The 25846-nt window shown below is 45.5% G+C and overlaps 2 protein-coding genes across 6 annotated transcripts; one reads left to right on the top strand and one right to left on the bottom strand.

Moving 5' to 3' along the window:
* The first annotated feature begins 28 nt into the window (after positions 1–28).
* On the top strand, positions 29–4641 carry CYREN (cell cycle regulator of NHEJ). 4 transcript variants are annotated; one of them, XM_030825725.1, is made up of 4 exons: positions 29–116; positions 1354–1445; positions 2594–2669; positions 3536–4641. In XM_030825725.1, exons 3-4 carry the CDS (start codon positions 2622–2624, stop codon positions 3794–3796), a joined length of 309 nt encoding a protein of 102 aa, XP_030681585.1. In that variant the 5' UTR covers positions 29–116; positions 1354–1445; positions 2594–2621; the 3' UTR covers positions 3797–4641. The 4 variants fall into 4 exon arrangements, with proteins under 4 accessions (XP_030681585.1, XP_030681586.1, XP_030681583.1 ...); XM_030825726.1 differs by having other exon boundaries at positions 1354–1483; XM_030825723.1 differs by having other exon boundaries at positions 1354–1628.
* On the bottom strand, positions 4521–22282 carry TMEM140 (transmembrane protein 140). Of its 2 annotated transcripts, XM_003261371.4 has the most exons (2): positions 21947–22282; positions 4521–6002 (listed from the first exon to the last, which is right to left on the bottom strand). In XM_003261371.4, the coding sequence occupies exon 2, from the start codon at positions 5976–5978 to the stop codon at positions 5421–5423; it is 558 nt and encodes a 185-aa protein (XP_003261419.1). In that variant the 5' UTR covers positions 5979–6002; positions 21947–22282; the 3' UTR covers positions 4521–5420. The 2 variants fall into 2 exon arrangements, with proteins under 2 accessions (XP_003261419.1, XP_012367635.1); XM_012512181.2 differs by lacking the exon at positions 21947–22282 and having other exon boundaries at positions 4521–6781.
* Positions 22283–25846: the final 3564 nt, after the last annotated feature.

Here is a 25846-nt window from a genome sequence, read left to right as displayed (position 1 = left end):
CAGCGGCGGGTACCGGCTCGCAGAACGAGGGCGGGCTGTGAACTGGCAGCACATCGCGTTCCCGCGGGGCCCCCGTTCTGCCCAGGCAGGGAGCGGCTGGGATGGGACTGTCTGAGGTGGGTCCGCGAGCGCGGTGCCCCAGAGCCCCGGCTTCTGGAAGGCGCTCGGCCTGCTCTTGGGGCCGAGAAGCAGGGCGGGGAGGCGCGGGGTCTGGAGTCTGCAGGACCTGGCTGCGAATCCAACCAGCTGATTTCAAACTTTGCTGTGATCTGCAAGTTAACTAAGTCTCAGTTCCTCGTTTGCGAAATGTACTTAATAGGCACCCCAGGGTGAACTAAATTTGTCCGCATAGACTGCAGCACTGTGCTTGAGAGGCGCCTTAGTGGGTAGGAGTCACTAATATCACTGAGTTTTGATAGAAATGAAGGTGCATTGGCAAAGGTGTGCCCCATGGCCGGGCAGGTTAGGAGGAGGGCCTGCTAATATTTTTTCTTAAATTGTAAACAGCCATCTGGATGAGCAATACATTATCAAATTATGATTCAGAGAGGACTATCACTGACTACTCTTTTTTGGGCAAACCTCCGCTTCAGGAGCTTCTGGCTTGATTCCTAAGTGGAAGGTAGAGACCTAGGCCCTCTGAGTCACAACTCCATCTCTCTGGGTGAGGACTGAGTTCCAGGACTGCTGAGTGGAGGCAGAACAACTGGGATAGGGAAAAGAGAGGCCAAACTAGATCAGAGGCTGGCGTGGGCTTCAGAATCTACAAACTGGCACAGTTATGCCTCCGGGCCCCTATTGCTGCTTCACGTTTGACCAATCAAAAGTAGCTTAAGGGCAGCGTGTTGGCCAATGAGACTTTATTGTGAAATAAAATGCCCTCAGTTTCATGTAACTGAGCCACCATAGAGGAGTGGAGAAATCGAGTTGGCCAGATGAGGGAGAGGCCATTAAGAGGTATTTTAGGGATTGAATGGGCTGGGCACCCCGAAGACAGTGGCATTTGGGGTGGTAATAAGAAAGAACATTAGGGGCCTCCGCCTCCTTCCTGCCTTTCCTCCTGTGCTGCGTCAGTCAGCACAGAGGCTGCAGGAGGTATCTCTGGTTGGCTTTGGAGAGGCTGCAGGTATCTCTGGTTGGCTTTGGCTGCCTGTGGGGGGCACCAGCTTTGGGGAGGTCAGAGGGCTCTCTCCTGAGCTGCTCTCCTGCCCACAATCACACCTGCCTGATGCCTGTGAATGGCTGTCTGAGTCTCCTGGGCCTTGGTCACTTCTGGCCTGCCCTGCACCGACCAGTAACTGTGCCTGATGACTGGAGGTATTGGAATTCACTGGACTTTATTGTTCTTTGTAGGAATCAAAGATCAGCTCCCACTGAGGACAAATGGACCTGTAATTCCGGGTGTGACGAGAGAACGAGATTTACCTTCCTGAATTAAAAAACAGGTCATTAAGCTTGGGCCCTGACTCTTCTTTGTGAGAAGGTACAGAGATGGAATCCTTACAATCTGAGACTAAAACGAGGGTCCTTCCCTCATGGCTGACAGCCCAGGTGGCTACAAAGAATGTTGCACCAATGAAGGCCCCCAAGAGGATGAGAATGGCAGCAGTGCCAGTGGCAACAGCAAGGTGCGACAACCCTGGTCGTAAGACTCCTGCGAATCTGGCAAGTGGAGCAGGGGTCTCCATGACCTGGGCCAGGTCTTCCAGCCTAGGCAGAACAGCAAGATGGGCGGGTGTTTCAGTCTTATCATCTCTTGAGCTTTTAGAAGGTGGAGGGGCTGTGGGCGGGAGGCAAAGCGGGTTAACCCTCGAGGACAGGCACCCACTTCAGCCTCTGCACTGGTGAGTGCCCTGTCCTCAGCACACACAGAGTGGGTTCTCCATGTCAGCCAATCTCTGATGCCAGTTGTCCAAAATGCCAGTCTCTTCCTTTACAACAAACATGGTAACATCAGATGGGCAAGATCAGTGGTAGGGTCTGTTCTGAGTGGTGCCTGCCCCTGTGGACAGACCTTTAGGGATGGACAGATGAGCAGCAGCTGCAGGGCCAGCAAGAGATCAGGAGCTGGGGAGTGAGTTAGTTGAATGACGGTAATTGCCGGGGGCGGGGGTGAGTCTCCAGACTGCAGCGTGAAGTGGGCGGGGCCCCAGCACTCGGTGTTCCCGTCGCTGGCTCCTCCTCCTCTAACGTTTCCTGACTGACAGCCTTCCCTTGTGACTGCTGCCGTCTTTCCCTAAGTCTGGTCCTGCTTTCAGGTTCCTCTCAGTGCAGCCTCAGCCCGAGGTCCCCTTCCTCTTGCATCCACGTGTGTGTTTCAGAGGCGGCCATCCTTCCCTACTTCCAGATCCTTGTAGGGCAGTTGGAGGATGGGAGGCACCCCGGTGTTGCCTCCATGAAGCCCTGTGCCAGTCACTGGGCTGCAAGGCTGAGGAAATTGTGTCCGTGTCAGGGAAAGCTCCTCAGCTCAGAGGTGCTGGTGCCTCCTGCGTGGTAGGAAGGCAGGGGGAAGAGGCCCTGTTGCTCCTGTTTTCTTTGCCTTTATGAGACCTGAGAGTCTGTGTCATCTGTGCCTTGCGTGTCTTTGTTTCAGACTCCCTGTGACAAGGACTGTGTACTGCATGAATGAGGCCGAGATAGTCGATGTTGCTCTGGGAATCCTGATTGAGGTAAAGTCAGACAAGCCTCTTACTCATGACCAGAAACTCCGCATGAGCAGAAGCTAGACTAGGCCCTTGGTCACTGTCAGTAAGAGAGACGCCCTCTGCCGTAGGCTACCTCTTCTTCCTCCTGCCACTTGCCTCGCTTTTGTCTCGGCCATGCTGCCCAGGCCCCTCCCCATGTGGGTGTGCGCTCGTGGGGTGTCTTTGGGGCTAGATGCCTGGGAGGGCGTGTGTGTTAGGGAGGGCGTGTGTGTGTTAGGGAGGGCGTGACTGTGCGCTGGTGTGTATGTGGAAGGACATGAAGCGTTTACCTGTTTGTGTTCTCGGCAAGGTTCCCAGTTGGGTAGATGACTTCTTAGCCATGGCCCCTCTCCTGAGCAGAGGATGCTGAGGTTCCTGGCTTCCTGCAGTAATAATTGCAGTGCTTCAGAGTTGCACAGTATTCTACAGTTTACCAGGTGCCTTGAAAGCGTGTGTTCTGTCATTTTAGCCTTGCAATAACCCTGTGGTGTGGGACTTTTCCTGGTGCTAAGGCATGGGCCTACACCCAGGTTTTGTATCCTGGGCTCCTCCCATTCTGTCACCGACCTTTCTAGACATGTTTCTTCCATTTCTTTTTCCTTTCCCCTCAGCTAATCCTCATGCCTCTGCTTGCTTCTCTCCCAAGTGGGTTCTGGCTTCAAGAGCTGTGAAGAGGGGTCAGGGGGAGGAGTGGGGTGAAGAGAGGGTGGGTGCTCAGGATATGGGTACATTGCCTGGCCTGGTCACATTGGCTTTGTAGTTGCTTCTAGAAACATCCTGCGTTACTGAAAGATCAGCATGTTAGGGAAATAAAACAGTATGTTGAGCCTGCCTTTTCCCATACTCCACAGAGCCGCAAACAGGAAAAGGCCTGCGAGCAGCCGGCCCTGGTGGGGGCTGATAACCCAGAGCACTCCCCTCCCTGCTCCGTGTCACCTCACACAAGTTCTGGGAGCAGCAGTGAGGAAGAGGACAGTGGGAACGAGGCACTGGCTCCAGGCCTCAGCCCTTCCCAGAGGCCGGCGGGTTCCAACTCTGCCTGCAGCAGGAGCCCTGAGGAGGAGGAGGAAGAGGATGTGTTGAAATACGTCCGGGAGATCTTTTTCAGCTAGGGCATAAACTCTGCACTGAACTGTCTGCCGAGAGCAGCTGGAGGACAGCTGAGCTTCCACTGGTGCTGCTGGGCCGCCCGCCTGTGGGAATGGGGCTCTCTGTGCTCCTGCCTTTTTGCCTTCTTGGGCCTGGCAGATTCACCTCAGGCCAGAAGCCCCTGGACACTGCAGGCCTTGGGGCTGCCGTTCTGAGTGTGCGGAAGGCAGGACTCAAAATGAGATCCCATTCGACTCAGTCTGTATGTACTGTGCCCTCTCCCGGCTCTGAGGCTCTGGAATCCCAATTAGTTAGTCAGTGACCAGTGTGTTAGTCAGTGACCAGGTTCCAGGGAAAGTGATGTCATTTGGTGGTCCAACTTACTGGAACCAAAGAGACAGTACTTTTCAAAGAAAAGGATCACTGCCAGGTGCACTGGAATTGCTACAGTTTAGTCCACATGATCTCTCTTGAAGGAGGAAGCCTGTTTCAAAAATAGTTTCCATCATGAGTCTATCAATGAGATCCCACCTCTCCAGCCAGCCTAGAAAGCAAACGAGCTGCCCACAGTTATCTGCCCTGTCTGGGAGGTTGAGGCCACAGTGTATAGACTGGTAAGCCAGACAGGCCTCCTCCCACAAGCTGCTATCTTGCTTTCACCTGTACCTTGGTCCCCGGGCAGCTAGCTATAAGGCAAGAGGGACAGGAGCCCAGAAGAGACACTGAGGACAAGAGATCACACCAGAGTACATGTTTCTGCCTTTGTTTTCGTTGTGGCTTTGGACAGGAATAGATGAGTAAATCACTTGCCACACAGGTTTTCAAATACACAGGTGCTGGAAAATACACACAGTTCCCCAATGTGTAAGTTGTGCTAATGTCTTTCCAAGTTCTGGGTTGGGAAGTGGAGGGTGGCAGCGTTTGTATGTGCGCAGCCGTCCAGTCCTGTTCACAGCAAGGATTTGGAGTCCTCCAGCGTCTCATCATGGGAGTGATTTGTCAGCGGATGCCTCTGCCCTGTCTGGCTTCAGGTCCAGGGAAGCTTTGAAGCAGTCAAGGCTTGTCTTTGTACCCTATGTGTCCCGTCTTTGTTGAGTCACTCAGAGATCACTCCTGGACCTCTGGGGTTGGAGTTCCAGTGATGGCTTATGGCGGCCCACTCACCATGGTGGGCCGAGTGGAAGCTCCTTAACCATGCCCCTAGAGACACTGAGGTGCTCGCTCTTGGAATGTCCTTGTTTATTGCCATAAGTCTTTGCTAGGTTTCAGTTTGGCATTTGGCAAATCAGCCTGGAAATCTGGCCCCGTGACAGCAATCGCTCCCTCCCCACCCTCCTGAAGCTAGAGGAGGATTTGCTCACATCCATTAATTAAAGCAGGAATTGGTGTGACAATGAGCTGCGTGGTTTAGGGAGTCTTTGGGAGCCTTGGAAGTCCTGAAGGACAGACAATCTTATACTAAGAAGCTGCAGGTGCCCTGGCTGCCCTTGCCGCCCCTTGGCCTCTTTGATATGGGGGCCCCACCTCCTCTGTAGTGGGTTCCATCGCTGGAGCTGGAGATCAGCGTTAGCTGTAAAATGAGATGGCTGAGCAGATGTGCCACCTCTGACCATGGTTGGAACTGAACCCTTGCAATTACATAAGCCTTTAGCAGCTCCCAAGCTTGCTCTCAGCCCTCTCAGCCCTCAGAGGGAACACAGCCGTGGCCATAAGCAAGAGGATGAGTAAGGCCTGGGCACTGCCCAGAGCTAGAAACCCAGGCCCCGGGAGGGAGAGCCTGACCCACTTCCACACATAGAAGAGGAAGAGGCCCAGGCCGCCGGCCAGCAGCACAGAGGACACAGCCAGGAAGCCCACTGCCAGCCGCCATGCCCCCTCATCACTGTTGCACCGGGCTAGGAGGAGAGGCTGGGGGGCAAAGAGGGTGAGGACTAGGGCCCCGTACATGCCAAGCCTGGCCAGGGCCAGGCCAACCTGAGGCACCCCCAGGGCCTCCAGCTCAGGGAACTGGTGACACTGTAGGGTGCCGGTGTCCTCATTCCACAGGCAGAAGTTGTAGAAGCCGATTCTCAGGTTGGGCAGGTCAATGAGGTTGCCAGCCTTCCAGAGAAGAGCGTATAACATCAGGCAGATGACCACAACCACGAGGACTATGATGCTCACAAACAGCAGCTGGTCACGCCACCGAAGCCTTGGGCTGGCCATCTCTCCTGCCCTCTGCGGGGGGACCTGCGGGGAAGTCACAGCAGTCAGTCCATCTCCCCCTCGCTTGCTCCCTGTGTCCATACAAGCTCATGTTCTCCCTTTGGCATTTCTTACAAACCCATGGCAAGTTTCCCTCCTACCCTGTCCTCCGCCAAGGACCAGAAATCTGAGGTAACCTCCTGCCAGGATCTATTTGCTAATAAGTCATTAGCTGCCCTCTGATTTGAGGTCAGGAGGAAAAGTCTCTCCCAAGCAGCTTTGAAAGTGTGAAACATCTTAAACTGAGTGAAGTGCTCTTTAGCCAAAGGCTTTGCTCCAGTCCAAATACAACAAGCCATTGGAAACACTAGTGAGGGGATTTCTCAGATCTTTTTTGAAGGTGGGTTTTACTGAGGTGAAGGGCAAGGCCCACTCTTAATGGAGACCTAAAGGTGGAGGAAGCTATTGGTTTTCACCACCACTGCCAAGACAACCACCTGGGGAGCTGTAAGAACTACCCATTGCTGGCCACAGATCAATCAGAGCTCAACTTCTGTGCTTAGGGCTGGGCACTGGTGTGTTTCTGAAGCTCTGCAGCTCATTCGAAGGTGAGCCTGGGTCGAGGACCACTGACACACCCACCCTGATTTTACCTGCAGTGCTCTGGGAACTCATTACTGGGTCAAGACATCACCTGGTGATGAAATCCCATCATATACTCTTTACTTTAAAAACTAATACAAATTTTTTCCTGACAATGGTAGTATAAGTTATAGAAAACTTAGACGTTTTTGTTTGTTTGTTTGTTTTTGAGATGCAGCCTCACTCTGTCACCCAGGCTGGAGTGCAGTGGTGCAATGTTGGCTCAATGCAACCTCCGCCTCCCGCAGTCAAGTGAGTCTCCTGCCTCAGACTCCCGAGTAGCTGGGACTACAGGCACCCGCCACCATGCCTGGCTAATTTGTGTATTTTTGGTAGAGATGGGTTTCACCATGTTGGCCAGGCTGGTGTTGAACTCCTGACCTCAAATGATCCACCCACCTTGGCCTCCCAAAGTGCTGGGATTACAGGCATAAGCCACCATGCCTGGCCAGAAGATATTTTAAAAATAATAATAAAAAAGATAACCTTTTATCCCACCATACACATAAAACCACTGTTAATATTCTACCAATATTTTCTTCCTGTACTGATGTATTTTTACATAATCATGATGTTGAATATAGTGTTTTTCACTAGATTTAGTAAACATTTTTCAAAGCCGTTAAATATTCTTCAAAAACATGATCAATGGCTGTGCAGTAGTTCATGTGGAATCATCCGTTACACTATTACTTGACAAATTGTTTCCACTTTTCACCATTATAAGTGATGGTCAGTGAAGATGCTGTGTGAATCGTGTTTGGAATCTGATTTTTCTCAGGTGATCTACCTATAAGTGCAATCATTGGATCAAGGGTAGAAATATCTTTTAGTGATCTTGCTGAATCTTGCCTAACTGGCCTACAGAAAACTTGCTAATCATAGTCCCTCTAATTGTATATAAAAGTGCCCACTTTGTTATACTCTTAAAAAATTCTTTTCACTCCTTTTTAAATCAGAAGGGCTTTGTCCAGTTGGTCTCTGAACAGTGGTCTGCACACTGTATTTTACATATGTGTATCTTCCAATATGGGATAAGGTTTGGCTGATATGGTTTGGCTGTGTCCCTACCCAAATCTCATCTTGAATTATAGCTCCCATAATCCCCACATTGTGTGAGGGACCCAGTGGGAGATAATTGGATCATGGGGGTGGGTTTCCCCCATACTGTACTCATGGTAGTAAGTCTCATGGTATCTGATGGTTTTATAAAGGGCAGTTCCCCTGCACCTGTTCTCTTGCCTGCTGCCGTGTAAGATGTGCTTTTGCTCTTCCGTTGCCTTCCACCATGATTGTGAGGCCTCCCCAGCCATGTGGAACTGTGAGTCCATTAAACCTCTTTTTCTTTACAAATTACCGGGTATCTCTTCATAGCAGTATGAAAATGGACTAATACAACAGCATTCACACCAGGAAGTGACTAGGAACACAGACCTTCAAGCTTTGTGAGGCACAAGGTACCGGGGCCATGATACCAAGTGGCCTCCTGGAAGCGCTGGCAGGGCGTCCCAGGTGGTGTTCAGCAGCAAAATGAGTGGTGGCCCTGGGAAGGGACGTGAAGGCTACACATTCCTGATGATCAGCTTCTGAGGGGACCCCTCTGGGGGAACAGCCCCCTCCTCTTTCCCAGAGCTGACTGGAAGGTCTGTCTCATTCCACACACTGCATTTGTTACAGAAAGGGACCAAGTGGGGAAAAAAAAGAACATGGAACAGGCTGAGAGAGAGGGCAGCTCCATTCAAAGGACCTGGGTGTATGCCAAAAATGAGAATAAAGATTGACCAGCGACTTCTTTGGCAGAGACCTGGGCACGCTGGCCAGCGGAGAGCTGGGGCCTGTGAGTACAGTAAGGGTGGGGTCCACACTGCCACCACTTCCCCTCAGATGCAGCTGCTCTGGGCTCAGCAGCACTGGGCAGTCTGCCCAGTTCTGCCCGTGGCTTCTGCTCCAGAGAAGCCCAGTGGGGACAGTCAGAGTGGAGGAGTAAGGGGCTGTCCCAGCGGAAGCCCTGGCTGCTGCCTTGGGTGGCACTGTCAAAGGCTCTGGAGGTCCCAGAGGGCCAAGGGTCTGAAGACTTGGGTTTGAATGTAGTTGAGAGATTCTTGGAGCAATGATGCTTGTTACAGAAGGATTTATTGGGAATTGAAAAGGTGGCATTAGTCTGGGATGATAAGGAGTTCTAACCATTTGAGTCCATGGTATGGGAAAAATTGCCGACGGGAACATATTTTGTATGGTTTTGCTTATTAAATGTTCGTAAACGCCTATATCTGTGCTTTTAATGGGTTTGGGCATTTTAGGGTTTGGAATAGATTTCCAGGACTTCCCTGATTTATACCGTCCATGCTGTGGAAAAGAAGGTTTGACCTCTTCATTGTTCAGGACCAAATGGGAAGGGACTTGGGGATGCCTTTGTTTAAACACTCCCTCTCACTTTTCCCATTTGAATTCTGTTATACTGGAGTTCCAAAAAAAATTATTAAACATTTTGCTTTGAAAACAGCTGCCTTTTTAAAAATTAATGTGGCTCCTCGGGGAGATTGCCTCAGCCACCTTGCGGCAGCTCCTGCCAGACGCCAGGAGCCTTTGTTTTGACTTCCTCATTTTCTCTCAACTGCCCTTTTAATGTAGAGCAAAACAAAACGAGCCAAGAAGCCCAGGACCAGGCATGTGGAGAAGGTGGTGGCCCCTCACCTTTTTATATTCAGTCCCAGCTCTTACGAGGCTCGCCACCATCTGGTGCGACTTGGAACTTGAACTTGGAATTCTCTAGTGAGGCCCAGCTTCCCCTCTTGCCTTGTGCAGTCCAGCACCTGCTCAGCTGCTCAGGCTGTGTATGAATATATTCCCATCTGCCCGTCCTCAGCCACCCCCCCAGCTCCTAGAGTCCTACCCTACTTTCTGCTTCTCTAAATCTGATCCATGCAGCAAGAGCATTCCTGGGCTTCTTCAGCCCACACTCTGGTTTAGCTATAAATTAGGATTTATTCTTCACTCTAAGTGTCGTGTCTCTGAGGAACAATCGTCATCTGTTTTGTTATTTTGATACATAGTAGGGGCTCTTTTTTTTTTTTTTTTAATGAGCGAATGAAAATGCTACATAGGCTCGCTGAGTTCTTTCATGTACGAGTCTTGGTTACACATCTTAGGACAGCAGAGCTGCCTGAGGGAAGGCTGTGTTTAATGTCGTATGCATGCTCAGCACAGTGCTGGCGTGGCCCATCCATGCTTTCTGTTGAACTATGGACAGACTTCAGGAACTTGTGTATGGAGAGGGTGGAAGTCAGTGCTCGCTTCTTTCCCTAAACATTATGCAGTGACAGCATATGGATCTTTGGTTGGAAACACCATGACACTCTTCTCTGCTTCCCCATGGGCCTACCCTGGTTTTTGTTTTTCTTTTCTTAAACAATCCTGGTAATGACACTTCCACCACAATTAGCTTTTAAATGTCCTTTAATGATAAGCCAGTGTTTCCTTCAGAGGGCAAAGGGGAGACTGCTGAGTCACTGGGCCATTTTTAGATAAACTTTTTCCTGTTTATAATAAAATAACACATGCTGATCGCAGGAAACTAGAAAATACATGAAAGTGCAGAGAAAACACTAAAAGTCATCTATACTTCAGGTCGTAGAAATAACCACTCTGAACAGCACACTTTTTACACTATTGTTTTACACTGTTGGGATTACATAAATATATATGTTTGTATCCCACTTTGTGAACATCATTCTGTGTGAACTAGAAATGGTTCCTAAACTTTAAGGGCTGCATATAGCTGTATCATAGTTTATACATAGATGATGAATCAGTGGTAGTTTTTCTTCATAATAAGTAAGTTTAACATTTTCAAGTGTTTGTTGACCATCTGTATTTCTTCTTTTGTGAAGTGCTGTCAGTTCTTTTGCTATTTTAAAAATAATTTGGAGTTTCAGTTTTTGTTGGTCTGTATGAACCCTTTAAAAATAAAGGCTGTTCGCCTTTTGCCATCGTAGTTGTGACAGTAAAGTATAATCCTTTGCTGCACTAGGTCCTCTGGAACAAGATGCATTTTTAGACTCCAGGTTAGCATGTAACTTGACCACTGTCACTCAAGAGTTACAGCCTGAGCAGGGCCTTAGGAGGGAGATGATTTCTGCTTAAAGGCGACGCAAATTCCTAGTTAGGGGAATAGAAGGAAAGTATTCTCAGGAGATTAATTTAAGGCAGCTTTTTTGTTTGTTTGTTTAAGCACCTCTAACATTTTCATACTAATAAGGGAGAATGGGATGGCGGCTGAAAGAGACACAAATATTGTATCATTTAATTCTAAATTATGTATTTGTCAGATTCTTACTGAAAGAGTAAATTTTCGAAAGGATCAAGATGGCTATCTAAACACAGGTAGTATGTGCCTCCACCGTGGTGAGAAACCAGAATAGTAAGTGGATCTATTTTGAACAGATTGTCTAGGAGAGAATGCTAGGATAAACCAGAAAAGATATGGGAATCATGAGAAGTAAGTAAGGAGAAGATTCGAGGTAGCTTGCCCAGCTGGGAACCGACTGAGAGTCGGGAGAGGCTCTTGATATGGGGAAACAGTAAGAGAGAACCCCCTAGGGCTCCAAAACAAACTTTTATAATCTTGGCCACAGAAGGAAACCTTGACCCACAGGGCCAGGGCCTGGGCCTGACATTCAGAGCTGCCTAAACATTGCACAGAGGCATTGCTCCAGAAAGGAAACCAATACAAAATCTCACATGCATCTGAACCTGCAGCAGCCTCAGCAGGGTGCCATTTTGAAAGCCTAGATACTGGGACTCTACAGACATGGCTCTTGCTGCCGAGCTGCTCCAAGGAGGGAGACGGGAGAGGAGGTGCTCCCATGCACCCCTGGGAGGGTCTGCTGCCCTGCTGTGGGCTGCTGTTGAGACAGATGTGAGTAGACACCCCTCCCCACAGCTTCTTTTCCACACTGCTTGTCTGGGAGGAACACACTCTGATCCCAGGCCCAAGGTGGCATTTTGAGAGTTTAATGCTGGGCTGCATCCCCCTCCCAACCTGAGTTTGGGCTGATGAGGCTGCAGCTGCCTCTTGGCTAAGGAAGGATAGGGAAATCAAGCCATCCTACACATATCTAGGACAAGACCCACTGCCCTGCTATGGGCTGCTGTGAGACCGAGATGTGGCCATCCCGTGTGTTCCACAGCTTGTTGCCAATGCTGCTTGCTTGTGAGGTGCTCCACCCTCTCTGGTCTCAGGCTCCAGGTGCTATTTTGAGAGTTTAATGTTGGGCTGCACCCCTCCCTGGAACTGAGATTGGGCTGGTGCGGCTGTAGCTGCCACCCAGCCAAGGATTAACAGGGAAATCAGGCTGTCCTATGCACATCTAGGTCAATACCCACCGCTCTGCAACATGCTGCTGTTGAGACTGAAATGTGAGCAGACTGCCTTCCCTACAGCTTCTTGCCCATGCTGCCTGCCTGGAGGGAGCCCTGCCCTCCTGGTCACAGGCCCAAGGTGCCATTTTGAGAGTTTAATGCTGGGCTGTGCCCCACCTTCTTGCTGAGTTCAACTTGATGTGGCTGAAGCTGCTGCCCAGTCAAGGAGAAACAAGGAATCCATGCTCTCCCACACATACCTAGGACAATACCCAGTGCCTGCTACGGGTTGCTGTGAGACTGAGACTCAAGTAGACCACACCCCCTACAGCTTCTTGCCCATGCTGCTCACCTGATAGGGGCCCCACCTTCTCTGTTCACAAGCCCACAGCTGGCACCATTTTGAGGGTTTAATGGTGATTCACAATCAGTCTGAATATCAGGCAATGTGGCTGCAGCTGCCACCCAGGTAGGAAAGGGACAGGGAAGACCAAGCTCTCCTAAGCACACTTAGAACAATGCCCACCACCCTGCTACAGGTGACTGTGAGACTTGGGAGTAGCTCACTCAGCCCATCACAGCTTCCAGCAACACCAACATGGACTGCTTGGATCCCAGTTGGCTGCTTCAACACTGCTACTGCCATCACTCACATGATACCACCTGCTCAGGGGCTAGAGATCATGCCCACACACTGGGCTCACCACTCCCACTACTAGCTTCTAAGCAAGCCACTTGGAGACCCAAGAATCAGCCCTCCAAGACCCACTAACCACCAGAGCAGTGTAAGCTGCTGTGGGGCCTAAAAACGGCACACTCACCCCACTGTTGCCATCACTGGGGCCCAAAGGCTGCTCAGTTGGCATCCAAGTCCCAGCTAAACTTCTGGGGACTTAGTCTCAGCTAATTACCATACTCTATCCCACTGAGGAAATCACAGAGACCACTGACCCTATGCTGAAGAAGTCATAGAAAGATCACATGACTGCAGGCATCCAAAATCAAAGTCAAAGCATCTTAATCAACAACATACATCCTCAGGAAAAAATTCTCCCTTATAAAAGCAATTTCAAAAAATTGGAACAAGCAACTGCTACACCAGATGCAAAGAAATCAATGGAAGGATACAGGAAACATGTAAAAGCAGAGAAATATGACACCATTGTATTAGTCCATTTTCACACTGCTGATAAAGACATACCTGAGACTGGGAAGAAAAAGAGGTTTAATTGGACTTACAGTTCCACATGGCTAGGGAGGCCTCAGAATCCTGGCGGGAGGTGAAACACACCTCTTACATGGTGGCGGCAAGAGAAAATGAGGAGGAAGCAAAAGCAGAAACCCTGATGAACCCATCAGTTCTCATGAGACTTATTCACTATCATGAGAACAGCATGGGAAAGACCAGCCCCCATGATTCAATTACCTCCCCTTGGGTCCCCTCTCACAACATGTGGGAATTATGGGAGCTACAATTCAAGTTGAGATTTGGGTGGGGACACAGTCAAACCATAACAATCATCAAAGGACCACAACAGCTGTCCAGCAGCAGCAGATCCCAATCAAAGAGAATTCTTCAAAATGCCAGATAAAGAATTCAAAATGTTGATTTTAAAGAAGCTCAATGAAGTGCAAGAGAAATCTGAAAACTAATACAAAGAAATCAGAAAATTAATCCAGGATATAAATGAGAAATTTATCAAGGAGATAGACATCTTAAATAAAAACAAGCAGAAATTCTGGAACTAAAAAAATTCATTGAAGGAAATACACCATATGCTCAAAAACTTCAATAGTAGACTACACCAAGCAGAAGAAAGAATCTCAGAACTCGAAGACAGGACTTTTGAAATAATCCAGTCAGACAAAAATGAGGAAAAGAGGATAAAAAAGAATGAATAAAGCCTTTGAGATGTCTGGGACTACAAGAAGCAACTGAACTTATGAATTATTGGTATTTCTGAGGGGGAAGAGAGATTAGAAAGTTTAGAAAACATATTTAAAGAAACAGACATCCAGATACAGGAGGCCCAGTGATCCCCAGGAAAATACATTGCAAAAGGACCTCACCATGGCATATTCAAAATGTCTGAAGTCAAGTGAAAGAAAGAATTTTAAAATCAGCAAAAGTGACTAGTTACCTATAAAGGAAATCCCAAATCCCATCAGACTAATTGAGGACTTTTCAGCAGAATCCTTACATGCCAGAAGACAATGGGATGGCATTTTCAAAGTGCTAAAGGAAAAAAAACCAAATTGTCAGCCAAGAATTTTGTATCCTGCCAGAATAAGCTTTATAAAAGGAGAAATAAAGTCCTTCCTATACAAGCAAATGCTGAGGGAATTTGTCACCACTAGACTGGTACTACAGGAAATGCTCAAAAGGATCTTAAAGACTGAAATGAATGGTGTTTTTAATTAATTATTTTTGATACAGGGTCTTGCTTTGTCACTCAACCTGGAATGCAGTAGTGCAATCACAGTTCATTGCAGCCTTGACCTCCTGGGCTCAAGCAATCTTCCTGCTGCAGCCTTTTGAGTAGCTAGAAATACAGACATGCACCATCATGCCTGGTTAATTTTTAATTTTTTTGTAGAGACAAGGTCTTGCTATTTTGCCCAGGTTGGTCTTGACCACCTGCCATCAATTAATCCCCCTGCCTGGCATCAATTAATCCCCCTGCCTAGCATCCCAAAGCACTGGGATTAAAGGCATGGGCCACCGTGCCCAGCCAAAAGGTTGATATTCACCATCACAAAAACATACAGAAATATAAAACTCATAGTTTGTATAAAACAATCATACAAAGGAAGAGAAAGGAATCAAGTGGCAACATGACAGAGTTTCATCAAAACACAAAGTCAAAAAGGCAAAGACAAAGAATTTATAAAACAACTTGAAAACAATAAACAATACAGAAACAAAGTCTCACAGATCCATATTAACCTTGAATGTAAATGCTTTAAATGCTCCATTTAAAAGATACAGATTGGCAGAATGAATGAAAAAACATGATGCATGTTGCTTACAAGAAACTAACCTTACCCATAAAGACATATAGACTGAAAACAAAGGGGTGGAAAAAGATATTCCATGTAATTAGAAACCAAAAGCAAGCAGGCATAGCTATACTTACATCTGATGAAACAGATGACTTTAAGTTAAAAATACTAAGAAAAAAAGATAAAGAAGGTCATGGTATAATGATGTAGGGATAAATTCAGCAAGATGATATAACAGTCCTAAATATATATGTACCCAACATTTAAGCACCCAGATTCACAAAACAAATATCACTAAAGAAAGAGGTAGACAACAATACAATGATTGTAGGGGACTTTTAACACTCCACTTACAATACTAGACAGATCATTGGGACAGAAAATTAACAAAGAAACATTGTACTTAAATTGAACTTTAGACCAAATGGACTTATAAAACATTCTACCCAACAACTACAGAATATACATTATTTTTGTCAGCACGTGGAACATTCTCCAAGATAGATCACATGTAAGGCCACAAAAGAAGTTTTAACAAACTTTTTAAAAATTGAAATTATATCAAGTATCTTCTCAGACCACAGTGAAATAAAACTAGAAATCAATACCAAGAGGAACTTTGGAAACTATACAGATACATGGAAATTAAACAGCATGCTCCTGAACAACTACTGGGTCAATGAAGAAATTAAGACAAATTAAAAACATCTTTGAAATGAATGCAAAAACATTGTACTAAATCCTGCAGGTTACAGCAAAAGAAGTGCTAAGAGGGAATTTTATAGCATTAAATGCCTACATCAAAAAGTAGAAAGATCACAAATTAACAACCTAACATTGCACCTCAAGGAATTAGAAAAGGAACAAACCAAATCCAAAGTTAGCAGAAAAGAAAAAACAAAGATCAGAGCAGAACTAAATGAAATAGAGACAAAACATTTACAAAGGATCGATGAAACTAAAAGTTCATATATTAGTTCTTTGGATCAATGAAAGTAAAAGCTGATTATTTGAAAAGATAAACAAAATTGATAAACCACTAGCTAGATTAACCAAGAAGAAAGAAGATCCAAATAAACACAATCAGAAATGAAAAAGACATTACAACTGATACCATAGAAATACAAAAGATCATCAAGGACTATTACAAACAACTGCATACTCACAAACTAGAAAAACTAGAGGAAATGGATACATCCCTGGAAAAACAAAATCCCCCAAGACTGAACCAGGAAGAACTAGAACTTCTAAACAGACCAATAATGAGTAGTGAGATTGAATCAATAATAAAAAACTCCCAAGAAATCTTAAGACTAGATGTATTCACAGCCAAATTCTACCAAACATACAAAGAAAAACTAATACCAATAATCCTGAAACTATTACAAAAATCAAGGAGAAAAGAATTCTCCCTAACTCATTCTCTGAGGCCAGGGTCACCCTGATACCAAAAACCAGACAAGGACACAACAGAAAACGAAAACACAGACCAATATCCCTGATGAACGTAGATGCAAAAATCCTCAACAAAATACTAGTAAATCAAATCCAATGGCACATCAAAAAGATAATACACTATGATCAGATGGGATTTATTGCAGGGATGCAAGGATGGTTCAACATATGCAAATCAATAAATGTGATACCCCGGGTTGCTGGATTGCATGGTTTTTCAGTTTTTTTGAGAAATCTCCATGCTGTTTTCCCTAAAAGTTGTACTAATTTACATTCCCACCAACAATGTATAAGCATTCCCATTTCTCCACATCCTTGACGACATCTGTTGTTTTCAGAGTTTTTAGACTTTTTTTTTTTTTTTGTGGAGATGGAGTCTTGCTGTGTTGCCCAGGCTAGAGTGCAGTGGCATGATCTCAGCTCACTGCAACCTCCGCCTCCCAGGTTCAAGCGATTCTCCTGCTTCAGCCTCCCGAGTAGCTAGGACTACAGGCACGTGCCACCATGCCCAGCGAATTTTTGTATTTTTAGTAGAGACAGGGTTTCACCATGTTGGCCAGGATGGTCTCGATCTCCTGATCTCGTGATCTGCCCACCTTGGCCTCTGAAGGTGCTGAGATTACAGGCATGAGCCACCATGCCCTGCCTAGACTTTTTAATAATGGTCATTCTGACTGGTGTAAGATGGTATCTCATTGTGGTTTTAATTTGCATTTATCTGGTGATTAGTGACGTTGCGCATTTTTTCATATGTTTCTTGGCCACTTGTATGTCTTCCTTTGGAAAATGTCTGTTTATGTCCTTTGCCCACTTTTTAATGGGATTGTTTTTTCTTGTTGAGTTGTCTGTGTTCTTGTAGATTCTGGATATTAGTCCTTGGTCAATGCATAGTTTGGCAGCCCCTTCCCCATCGGACACCACTAGCAGCAGTTGCTATCATGGCCTTGAGGACTGCCGCATAGAACTTACATGTTTTAATTTTGCTGCTGTTAAACATTACACACTTTGCAAATTTTGCAGAGTAGAATATTAAAAGAAAAAACAGGTAAGCCATTAGGTTCCTAGGGCCTTTCTTTTAATTAATGATTTCAGAAAGCCAAAGGGGACCAGGGAGGGAAGAACTTGCTTTGATAAGACTCTTTGATCAGTGGAAGGTGTCTGAGAAGGAATCTAATTTTAGTGAGAACTTATTAATAATTAAAAACAGACCTCAAAATCTCTTGAGAATTTACTATATGCCAGGCCCCGTGCTAAGCACTTAACAGGTATTGTCTTATTAATTTCTTACAACCATCTTCATTTTCCAGAGAAGAAAACAGGCCTAGTAAGGGTCAGTAACTTGCCCAAGTTAGCACAGCCAGTGAATGGTGGAGCCTGTCAGGCTGCATTGTTAATCACCATGAGGATCTACCTCTAACTGGGGGCCTGGCCCTTTACATGCATTAACTCATTTAATCTTCACAACACCCTTGTGTGGATGTTATTATCACTGTTCCCATTTGATGTAGTGAAGACAGTGTGGAATACTGGTTCTGAGCATGGACCTTGAAGCTATGGCTTCTGGGTTCAAGACTCTGCTCTTCCATTCACCAGCTGTGTGACCTTAGTTACTTAACATCCTTCTGCCTAGATTTCTCATCTGTAAAATGGCTTTAATTATATAACTTATTTTGTAGATGTTATGAAAATTAAATGAAGTAATTTGTGCATGGCATTTAGAACATGACCTGGTAAGTATTATTTAAATTATTACTACTATAGAGAAAAAACTGAGGCTCAGAGAAGTTAAGCCCAGGCTACCAGCCTGACAGTGGTAAAATTCTAAGAAGACAAATAGTGCCAGGGTTGATTCCCAGAGATGAACTCTAGGAAGCTGGTCTCATTTATGTTTGGTTGTGATGACTCCAGGATGCAGCTGCCTGTCGAGAGGTAGCACAGTGTGGTGGTAAGGAGCATGGGTTTTAGAGCCAGATGACCTGGGAGCATGTCGTTGTTCTGTCACTCACTAGTCATGTGACCTTGGGCAAGTTACATAGCCAGCCTGAGCCTCATATCCTCATCTGTAATGCGTCAGTTGTCACGTTCCTTATGGGCTGTTGTGAGACTGAAGGAAGTTCACTCACATATAGAGGGCTTGGGGCCTGACACAAACTGGGTCAATGTGTCTGCTCTGGTCATGATGCTGAAGCAATAGCTCAGCGGGAGAAACAGGAATTGACGGAGAGTCAGGTAGAGATTGTTGGGTGTGTCGCCTGAATGGAGAGAGGAGAACTGGGAAGAAAATGTTAGCAGAATAAAGCCAGGGCAACAGAGCTTGCCAGGGCATAGAACAAGAGCACAGATTTACTTGTCGGAGGCCACCAGTCCTGGCTAAAATATTTCTGGTGGAACACATTGAAGATCAGTGTGTTCATGGTTTAGGTGTGGCTGTCACAAAAAGGGAAGAAGAAAGGGAAATGTGTCATATTTCCTTTGGCAGAAACATGAGTCCAGGGTCTAATTCTTTTCAAAACAGGGCTATTGCAGTGTTTTTCAACAGTGTCATACGTGGTGGCAGCTCCTGGATTTCACCAGTGTTTTCTGTGGACAGCCATCCCAACCACCAAGTTTTTAATGAATGCTGTGATGTTTTGATTTACTTAATTATTCCATGTAAATAAAACAGCTTTCTCAGACAAAATAGGACTATACCATGAGATTGTAACATAAAGTCAGAAGCATGAGTCCAGGCACCCAGATGACAAGCCATTGAGATAGCTGTTTAAATGGTTCCATTAATATTAACTTGCTATTTGTGCAATTGTTTTGTTGATTATTAGCTCTCACTAGCAGATAATCCAAGTGGGAACAAAGATTACAAAAAGTTTAGAGGGAGAAGAAAATCCTTAAAAATGAGAAAATGTCTACAAATGAGCCATCCTAATTTGTTTGTTTGAGACAGTCTTGCTCTGTCACCCAGGGTGGAATGCAGTGGCACCATCTTGGCTCACTGCAATCTCTGCCTCCCGGGTTCAAGCAATTCGCCTGCCTCAGCCTCCCACCACAACGTCCAGCTAATCTCCAGCTAATCTCATTTGGTTTCTGTTGGCAGGACTCCATGGTCCAGTTTATGGGAGGCTAAGGTTCACAAGATTCAGAGTTTGAGAATCAGTAGTACCAGAAACTGGTGACTGCCTTTGGCTGTCAATGGTTAGTTTTCCTGCACCAGCCCTCTCTTCCGCAATTACAAAGGCAATTTGCCACCCCCTTTGACTCGTGGGGTCAGCATTTCATCTTGTAACTCTATTAGTGACACATTTTGGATGACTCCCTGAATCAGAGGCCCTGGGGAATCAGTGCCACACAGGACAAACCAGGTGCCTGCTCTCATTGAGCTTGTACTCTAGTTGGGAAGGCAAACACCAAACGTATTTTTTAAAAGGTAATTATAAGTTTTGAAAAGCTTTGGGAAGGAAATAAACAGGGTGAGTGAGAGAGAGAAACTGGCAGGAGGAAGTGATGACTAGATTATAGGGTCAGGGAAAGCCTCTCTTCAGAAGAGATATTTGTTTTGAGTCCTGAAAGGGTTCTTCATTAACTAATACTGAAGCAATTGATTAGCTAACTAGAAAAGAGAAACAAAACTATTTTAGGTCCTCATCTCACTCCACATACCCAAATAAATTTCACATGGATCCAAGAGTGAACGGTAAAACCAGATAAAAAATCAATGATCTGGAAAAAAGGATGTATTTGATTTATGAGTGAAAAATAAAATTTGGAACTTAAAAGCAAATGGAAACTACAAATAAAGAATTGCACAGGTTTAACTATTCTAAAATATAGATTTCTATTTGCCAAAAACAACATAAATATAATTGAAAGTCAATGAGCATGGAAAATATCTACCACAACTATGAAATGATTAATGTACTTAATGTTTAAAATGTTTATGCAAACTGTCAAAAAACATTAAACCTCATTAAAAATGGACAAATATGAAGAGATAATTCACAAAGAATGCAAAGTAGTTAACTAACATGAAAAAAAAATTCTGTAACTTTTCTAATGTAATTAAAATACGCCAAGTAAAATAACCTGAGTTTCCCTATCAACACTGTAGGTAAAAACACTTGATGATCAAAAATATGGTAAAACTGGTATTCTCACACAATGATGGTGGATGTGAACATTTGTACAAACTTTCAGGGAGGCAGATTGGCAATAAACATTAAAAACCCTAAAAATAGTCATATCTCTTTGGCCCACTTTTATAAATCTGTCCTAAGATAGCAATCAGAAATCCAGTCAATAATTTATACATAGGAATGTTCAGCACAGCATTACTTTTGGCACAAAATGGGAAGCAGCTTGAAAGTCCAGTATTAGAAGTAAACTATGACATATCAAGGATAAAATACTATGCATCTTTTAGAAAAAGCAGGTATAAAATCACTCTACATAGTGTGACTACATCCATATAAAGAGGCATAGGAGAAAGAGACTAAAGAAGTATTTGAAAATGTTAATGTTAGCTGTGGTAGCTCTGGGTGATGACATTACAGGCAATTGTTCTTCTCTATTTGCAGTAAAATATTTTTAGAATTATGTGCTACATTTATGAAAAAAAAGAAATTTATAAAACAGGCATTCAAAACAATCTTAGTAATTAGATAAAGCAGGGACTAAGCTGGAAAGAAAGTTGAGAAAGGGGAATATGTGCAAGATTGAAAAAATATCTCATGGACCTAGTCTCACACCTGAGATTTTGGGGAATGGGGTATGGGAAGTTGATACTGAAAAATGCTCTTCAGTTATCATGAGGGAAGAAGGAAATATGTGTCTTTTCCTTCTTTCAAAGGAGCCTTTGATTTTATAGGTGAAGAAGCATAGTGGAAGTTATTAGTGAAACTAAGCCCACATTAAAAAAAATCTCTTAAAATTCGCACCAAGAGAACTAAAATACCACCATGGATTTCCATTGGGGCATGAGAAGCAATCTGGTCTAATGACTAACATAAGATCTAAACATCTCTTAGGTCCTATTCTTTGAGGCAAGAACACAAGTTTTTCTGTTGGTACTAATCTTCAGTGTGTATTTTAAAGTTTTATGATGTGTTCGTAACTACCATTGAATAGTGGTTTAGTTAGTGCTGGTTGGTGACCTGCTTTTGTTTGCCTATTTCTGATGAACAGTGTATTGCACAAGCCACAGCCATGTCCTTGTACACGCTGCGTGCAAGACTCTTCTGTGTGCAGTCAGCCCTGCATCATTTCTAACCAGTTATACTGGCCTTACTTTCATCATCTTTGAGGCCAGAGCTACACATGTTGATGCTGAAGAATGGAAGGAAGGAGATCAGAGAGTAAAGGGGGTAGATTATGTAGATTTTACAGACATGAGGGAGGGAAGGTCACAGATACTGAACAACCAGTGAGTTCCCCTATGCGGATTGCCAGAACGTGAAATATCTGAGAAGAAAACAAAATTGTCTTACAAGGTAGTAGACGTCTGGGTAAGCTGTGATGCTTGCAGGATCGGTACTTACAGAAAGGAGGTGCAGAGACCACAGGAACACTCATGAAAAGGAGAAGCAGGAAATCAGCGTTGGTTGGTTGAATCTTCCTTCTCGCTGGCTTTCTAATGTCAGACTCCAGAAAGGAGGAGTGGAAGGGAAATGGCAGGCAGATGCAGTCCTGAGCTGGTGCCCCCTTGCCTTTGCAGTCGTGCCTAGTAAACAGCTCTCTGAACTTTGGTACATTTGTTCTGACTGATGTCACTATCAGCTGATTTTACTTTCATTTCCTAACTTGCCAGTGGCCCATGACTTTTCAGAAATGAGGTATGTAAACAACTTTTTATTGTCCATCATGACATACTCTTTACCCACACTGTAGCCGGCAAACCAACTGATTTAAAGAGCCAGGTACATGTCTTGATTATATCACACAATAATTCCAGAAAGGGAAGTAGCCAGAGAACTCTCGAAGCTCCCAGTGATTTAAACTGCAAGATAAACACAACCCGGAATTTTATTAATTTTATTCAGAAGAAACCCCTCAGGATCATCTAGTCCAAGCTCCCAGCCAGCGTGGCAGTCGGGACCCAGGTCACCTCCTACTCATTTCCTTGGGAAGCAGCTATGCTGTCTGTCCCCCAGCCCCTTTCAGAGATCAGTTTTGTAATGATGACTGGGCTTCTCTGGACACAAAACTTTGTGTCCTGAGCATTCTCACTACGGTGTTTAGGCCCATGTTGGAGCAGCTGGAACATCTATTTTATTTCAAAATAAGAGCCAAACAAGGCTTTTATTTTTGTAAGCACTGGGGCTCCTGGCCAGAGTTTAAAAATTGCTTCTGTTGCTCACATGACCAACTGGAAATTTCAACTGTGTGTTAAACTTGGTTACATGAGACTGCTACCTAGTGCTATTGCTGAATCCTTCCGCGTTTCTCTTCTGCTTCCTTGCCCTTCCTCCAAAGGAGGAGTTATTTGAACTGCTACATTGCCCTCCCCCTGCCCCTAGTTCTTTTAAACTCAAACTCTAGAAAGAGGTGATGGGATCCAGGAGGAAGGAAGAACAGAGGCTTTGAGATCAGAGTTCTGCTACATACTAGCAAATTATTTAATCTCTTTGAGCATCAATTTCTTATCTGTAAAATGGAAACAGTACCTACTGTGCATGGTTGCTCTGGGGACTGGAGATAATATAAGTGCTTAGTACAATACTGGGAACATAGTAATGGTAGCTATTATTATGAAAAGTGGAATTTCTGTATATTTAGTCTAGCCTCCATTATTAATGCCTTTAAGACAGAGAAAATTAACTTTTAGATACTAATATAAAGTAGTTACTCTGAAAACTCAATACTGGTGAGTGAAGTGATATAGAAGAGACAGAAACATATTTATATTTATGAAATTTATTCAAGGTTATGATGTATCTAGTTTTCAAAGAGTCAGTTTCTCAAAACTTATGAAAATTGGCAGTCCCACACTCTCCCTTTCTTCGTCTTCAGAGGCAAGCACTTTCACTTGTGCTCATTCTTTAGGCATTTACCTCAGTTCTCTAAATAACATGCTTGGATTGGTACTTCTTGATTTTTCAGTTTCAGGCATAATCTACTGACTCCCAACCATAAAACGTGAAGATTTAGCTTTCTTCTTCCCAACTGCATGTTCCAGAAGTATGCTTCCTCTCTTCCTCCTCTATCCAAATTGGTTATAGTTTTGTTTAAATCAATATTCAGTGTTTACAATATTGTAATATGCGCAGGTATACTTTATTTTATTGTGCATCTCTTTCTTGGTGGATCCTGCATCTTTTACAAATTGAGGGTTTGCGGCATCCCTGCATCGAGCAAGTCTGTTGGCACCATTTTTTCAATAGCCTTTGCTCACTTCATGTCCCTGTGTCACATTTTGGTAACTTTTGCAACATTTCAAACTTTTTCATTATTATTAGGTTGGTTATGGTGATCTTTGATGTTACTATTGTGATTGTTTTGGGGTGCCATGAACTGCGCCCATATGATGGTGAACTTAATTGATAATTGTGTGTTCTGACCGCTCCCCCAACCGGACATTCCTCCATTTCTCATGTTAGGTCTCCCTATTCCCGAGACACAATAATACTGAAATTAGACCAATTAATGTCCCTACAATTGAGAGGTGACAGCGTGCTGGCAGTCCTCACAGCCCTCGCTCGCTCTCGGCGCCTCCTCTGCCTGGGCTCCCACTTTGGCGGCACTTGAGGAGCCCTTCAGCCCACCGCTGCACTGTGGGAGCCCCTTTCTCGGCTGGCCAAGGCGGGAGCCAGCTCCCTCAGCTTGCAGGGAGGTGTGGAGGGAGAGGCGCGATTGGGAACCTGGGCTGCGCGCGGTGCTTGCAGGCCAGCTGGAGTTCCGGGTGGGCGTGGGCTTGGCGGGTCCTGCACTCGGAGCAGCCGGCTGGCCCTGCGGGCCCCTGGCAATGAGGGACTTAGCACCCGGGCCAGCTGCTGCGGAGGGTGTACTGGGTCCCCCAGCAGTGCCAGCCCACCGGCGCTGCGTTCGATTTCTCACCCGGCCTTAGCTGCCTTCCCGCGGGGCAGGGCTCGGGACCTGCAGCCCACCATGCGAGCCTCCCACCCACTCCATGGGCTCCTGTGCGGCCCGAGCCTCCCCCACGAGTGCCACCCCCTGCTCCATGGCGCCCAGTCCCATTGACCACCCAAGGGCTGAGGAGTGCAAGCGCACGGCGCGGGACTGGCAGGCAGCTCCACCTGCAGCCCCAGTGCAGGATCCACTGGGTGAAGCCAGCTGGGCTCCTGAGTCTGGTGGAGATGTGGAGAACCTTTATGTCTAGCTCAGGGATTGTACATACACCAATCGGCACTCTGTATCTAGCTCAAGGTTTGTAAACACACCAGTCAGCACCCTGTGTCTAGCTCGAGGTTTGTGAATGCACCAGTTGACACTCTGTATCTAGCTGCTCTGGTGGGGCCTTGGAGAACCTTTGTGTCCATACTCTGTATCTAACTGATCTGATGGGGATGTGGAGAACCTTTGTGTCTAGCTCAGGGATGGTAAACGCACCAATCAGCGCCCTGTCAAAACAGACCACTGGGCTCTACCAATCAGCAGGATGTGGGTAGGGCCAGATAAGAGAATAAAAGCAGGCTGCCTGAGCCAGCAGTGGCAACCGGCTCAGGTCCCCTTCCACATTGTGGAAGCTTTGTTCTTTCGCTCTTTGCAATACATCTTGCTACTGCTCACTCTTTGGGTCCACACTGCTTTTATGAGCTGTAACACTCACCACGAAGGTCTGCAGCCTCACTCCTGAAGCCAGTGAGAGCGTGAGCCCACGGGGAGGAACGAACAACTCCAGACGCGCCGCCTTAAGAGCTGTAACACTCACCGTGAAGGTCTGCAGCTTCACTCCTGAGCCAGCGAGACCACGAACCCACCAGAAGGAAGAAACTCCGAACACATCCGAACATCAGAAGGAACAAACTCCAGACGCGCCACCTTAAGAGCTGTAACACTCACCGCGAGGGTCTGTGGCTTCATTCTTGAAGTCAGTGAGACCAAGAACCCACTAATTCCGGACACACAATGGCCTGTGTTTAAGTGAAAGGAAGCATCACAAGTCTTTCATTTAAAATTGAAAGCTAGAAATGATTAAGCTCAGTGAGGAAGGCATTGTGAAACCAAAGATAAGCCGAATGTTAGGCCTTATGTTGTGAAAGCAAAGGCTCAGATGATTGTTAGCATTATTTAGCAACAAAGTATTTCTAAATTAAGATATGTCCGTCTGGTTTTTTTAGACATAACAGTATCACACACTAAATAGGCTACCTTATAGTAGGAACATGACTTTTATATGCACTGGGAAACCAAAAATTTGTGTGATTTGCTTTACTGATAATACTTGCTTTATTGCAGTGGTCTGGAACAGAACCTGCAAC

The sequence above is a fragment of the Nomascus leucogenys genome, chromosome 13 (assembly GCF_006542625.1).
Source record: "Nomascus leucogenys isolate Asia chromosome 13, Asia_NLE_v1, whole genome shotgun sequence".
In the NCBI taxonomy this organism is placed as follows: Eukaryota; Metazoa; Chordata; class Mammalia; order Primates; family Hylobatidae; genus Nomascus; species Nomascus leucogenys.
This window is presented reverse-complemented; position numbering and strand designations above follow the sequence as displayed.

Excerpts from the sequence above, each read along its gene's own strand:
- TMEM140 (XM_012512181.2), bottom strand. The coding sequence starts at position 6,059 with ATGGACACAGGGAGCAAGCGAGGGGGAGATGGACTGACTGCTGTGACT.
- CYREN (XM_030825723.1), top strand. The coding sequence starts at position 1,492 with ATGGAATCCTTACAATCTGAGACTAAAACGAGGGTCCTTCCCTCATGG. Across the intron at positions 1,629-2,593 it reads GTGCCAGTGGCAACAGCAAG|ACTCCCTGTGACAAGGACTG; the intron begins GTGCGACAACCC and ends TCTTTGTTTCAG. Across the intron at positions 2,670-3,535 it reads CTCTGGGAATCCTGATTGAG|AGCCGCAAACAGGAAAAGGC; the intron begins GTAAAGTCAGAC and ends CATACTCCACAG.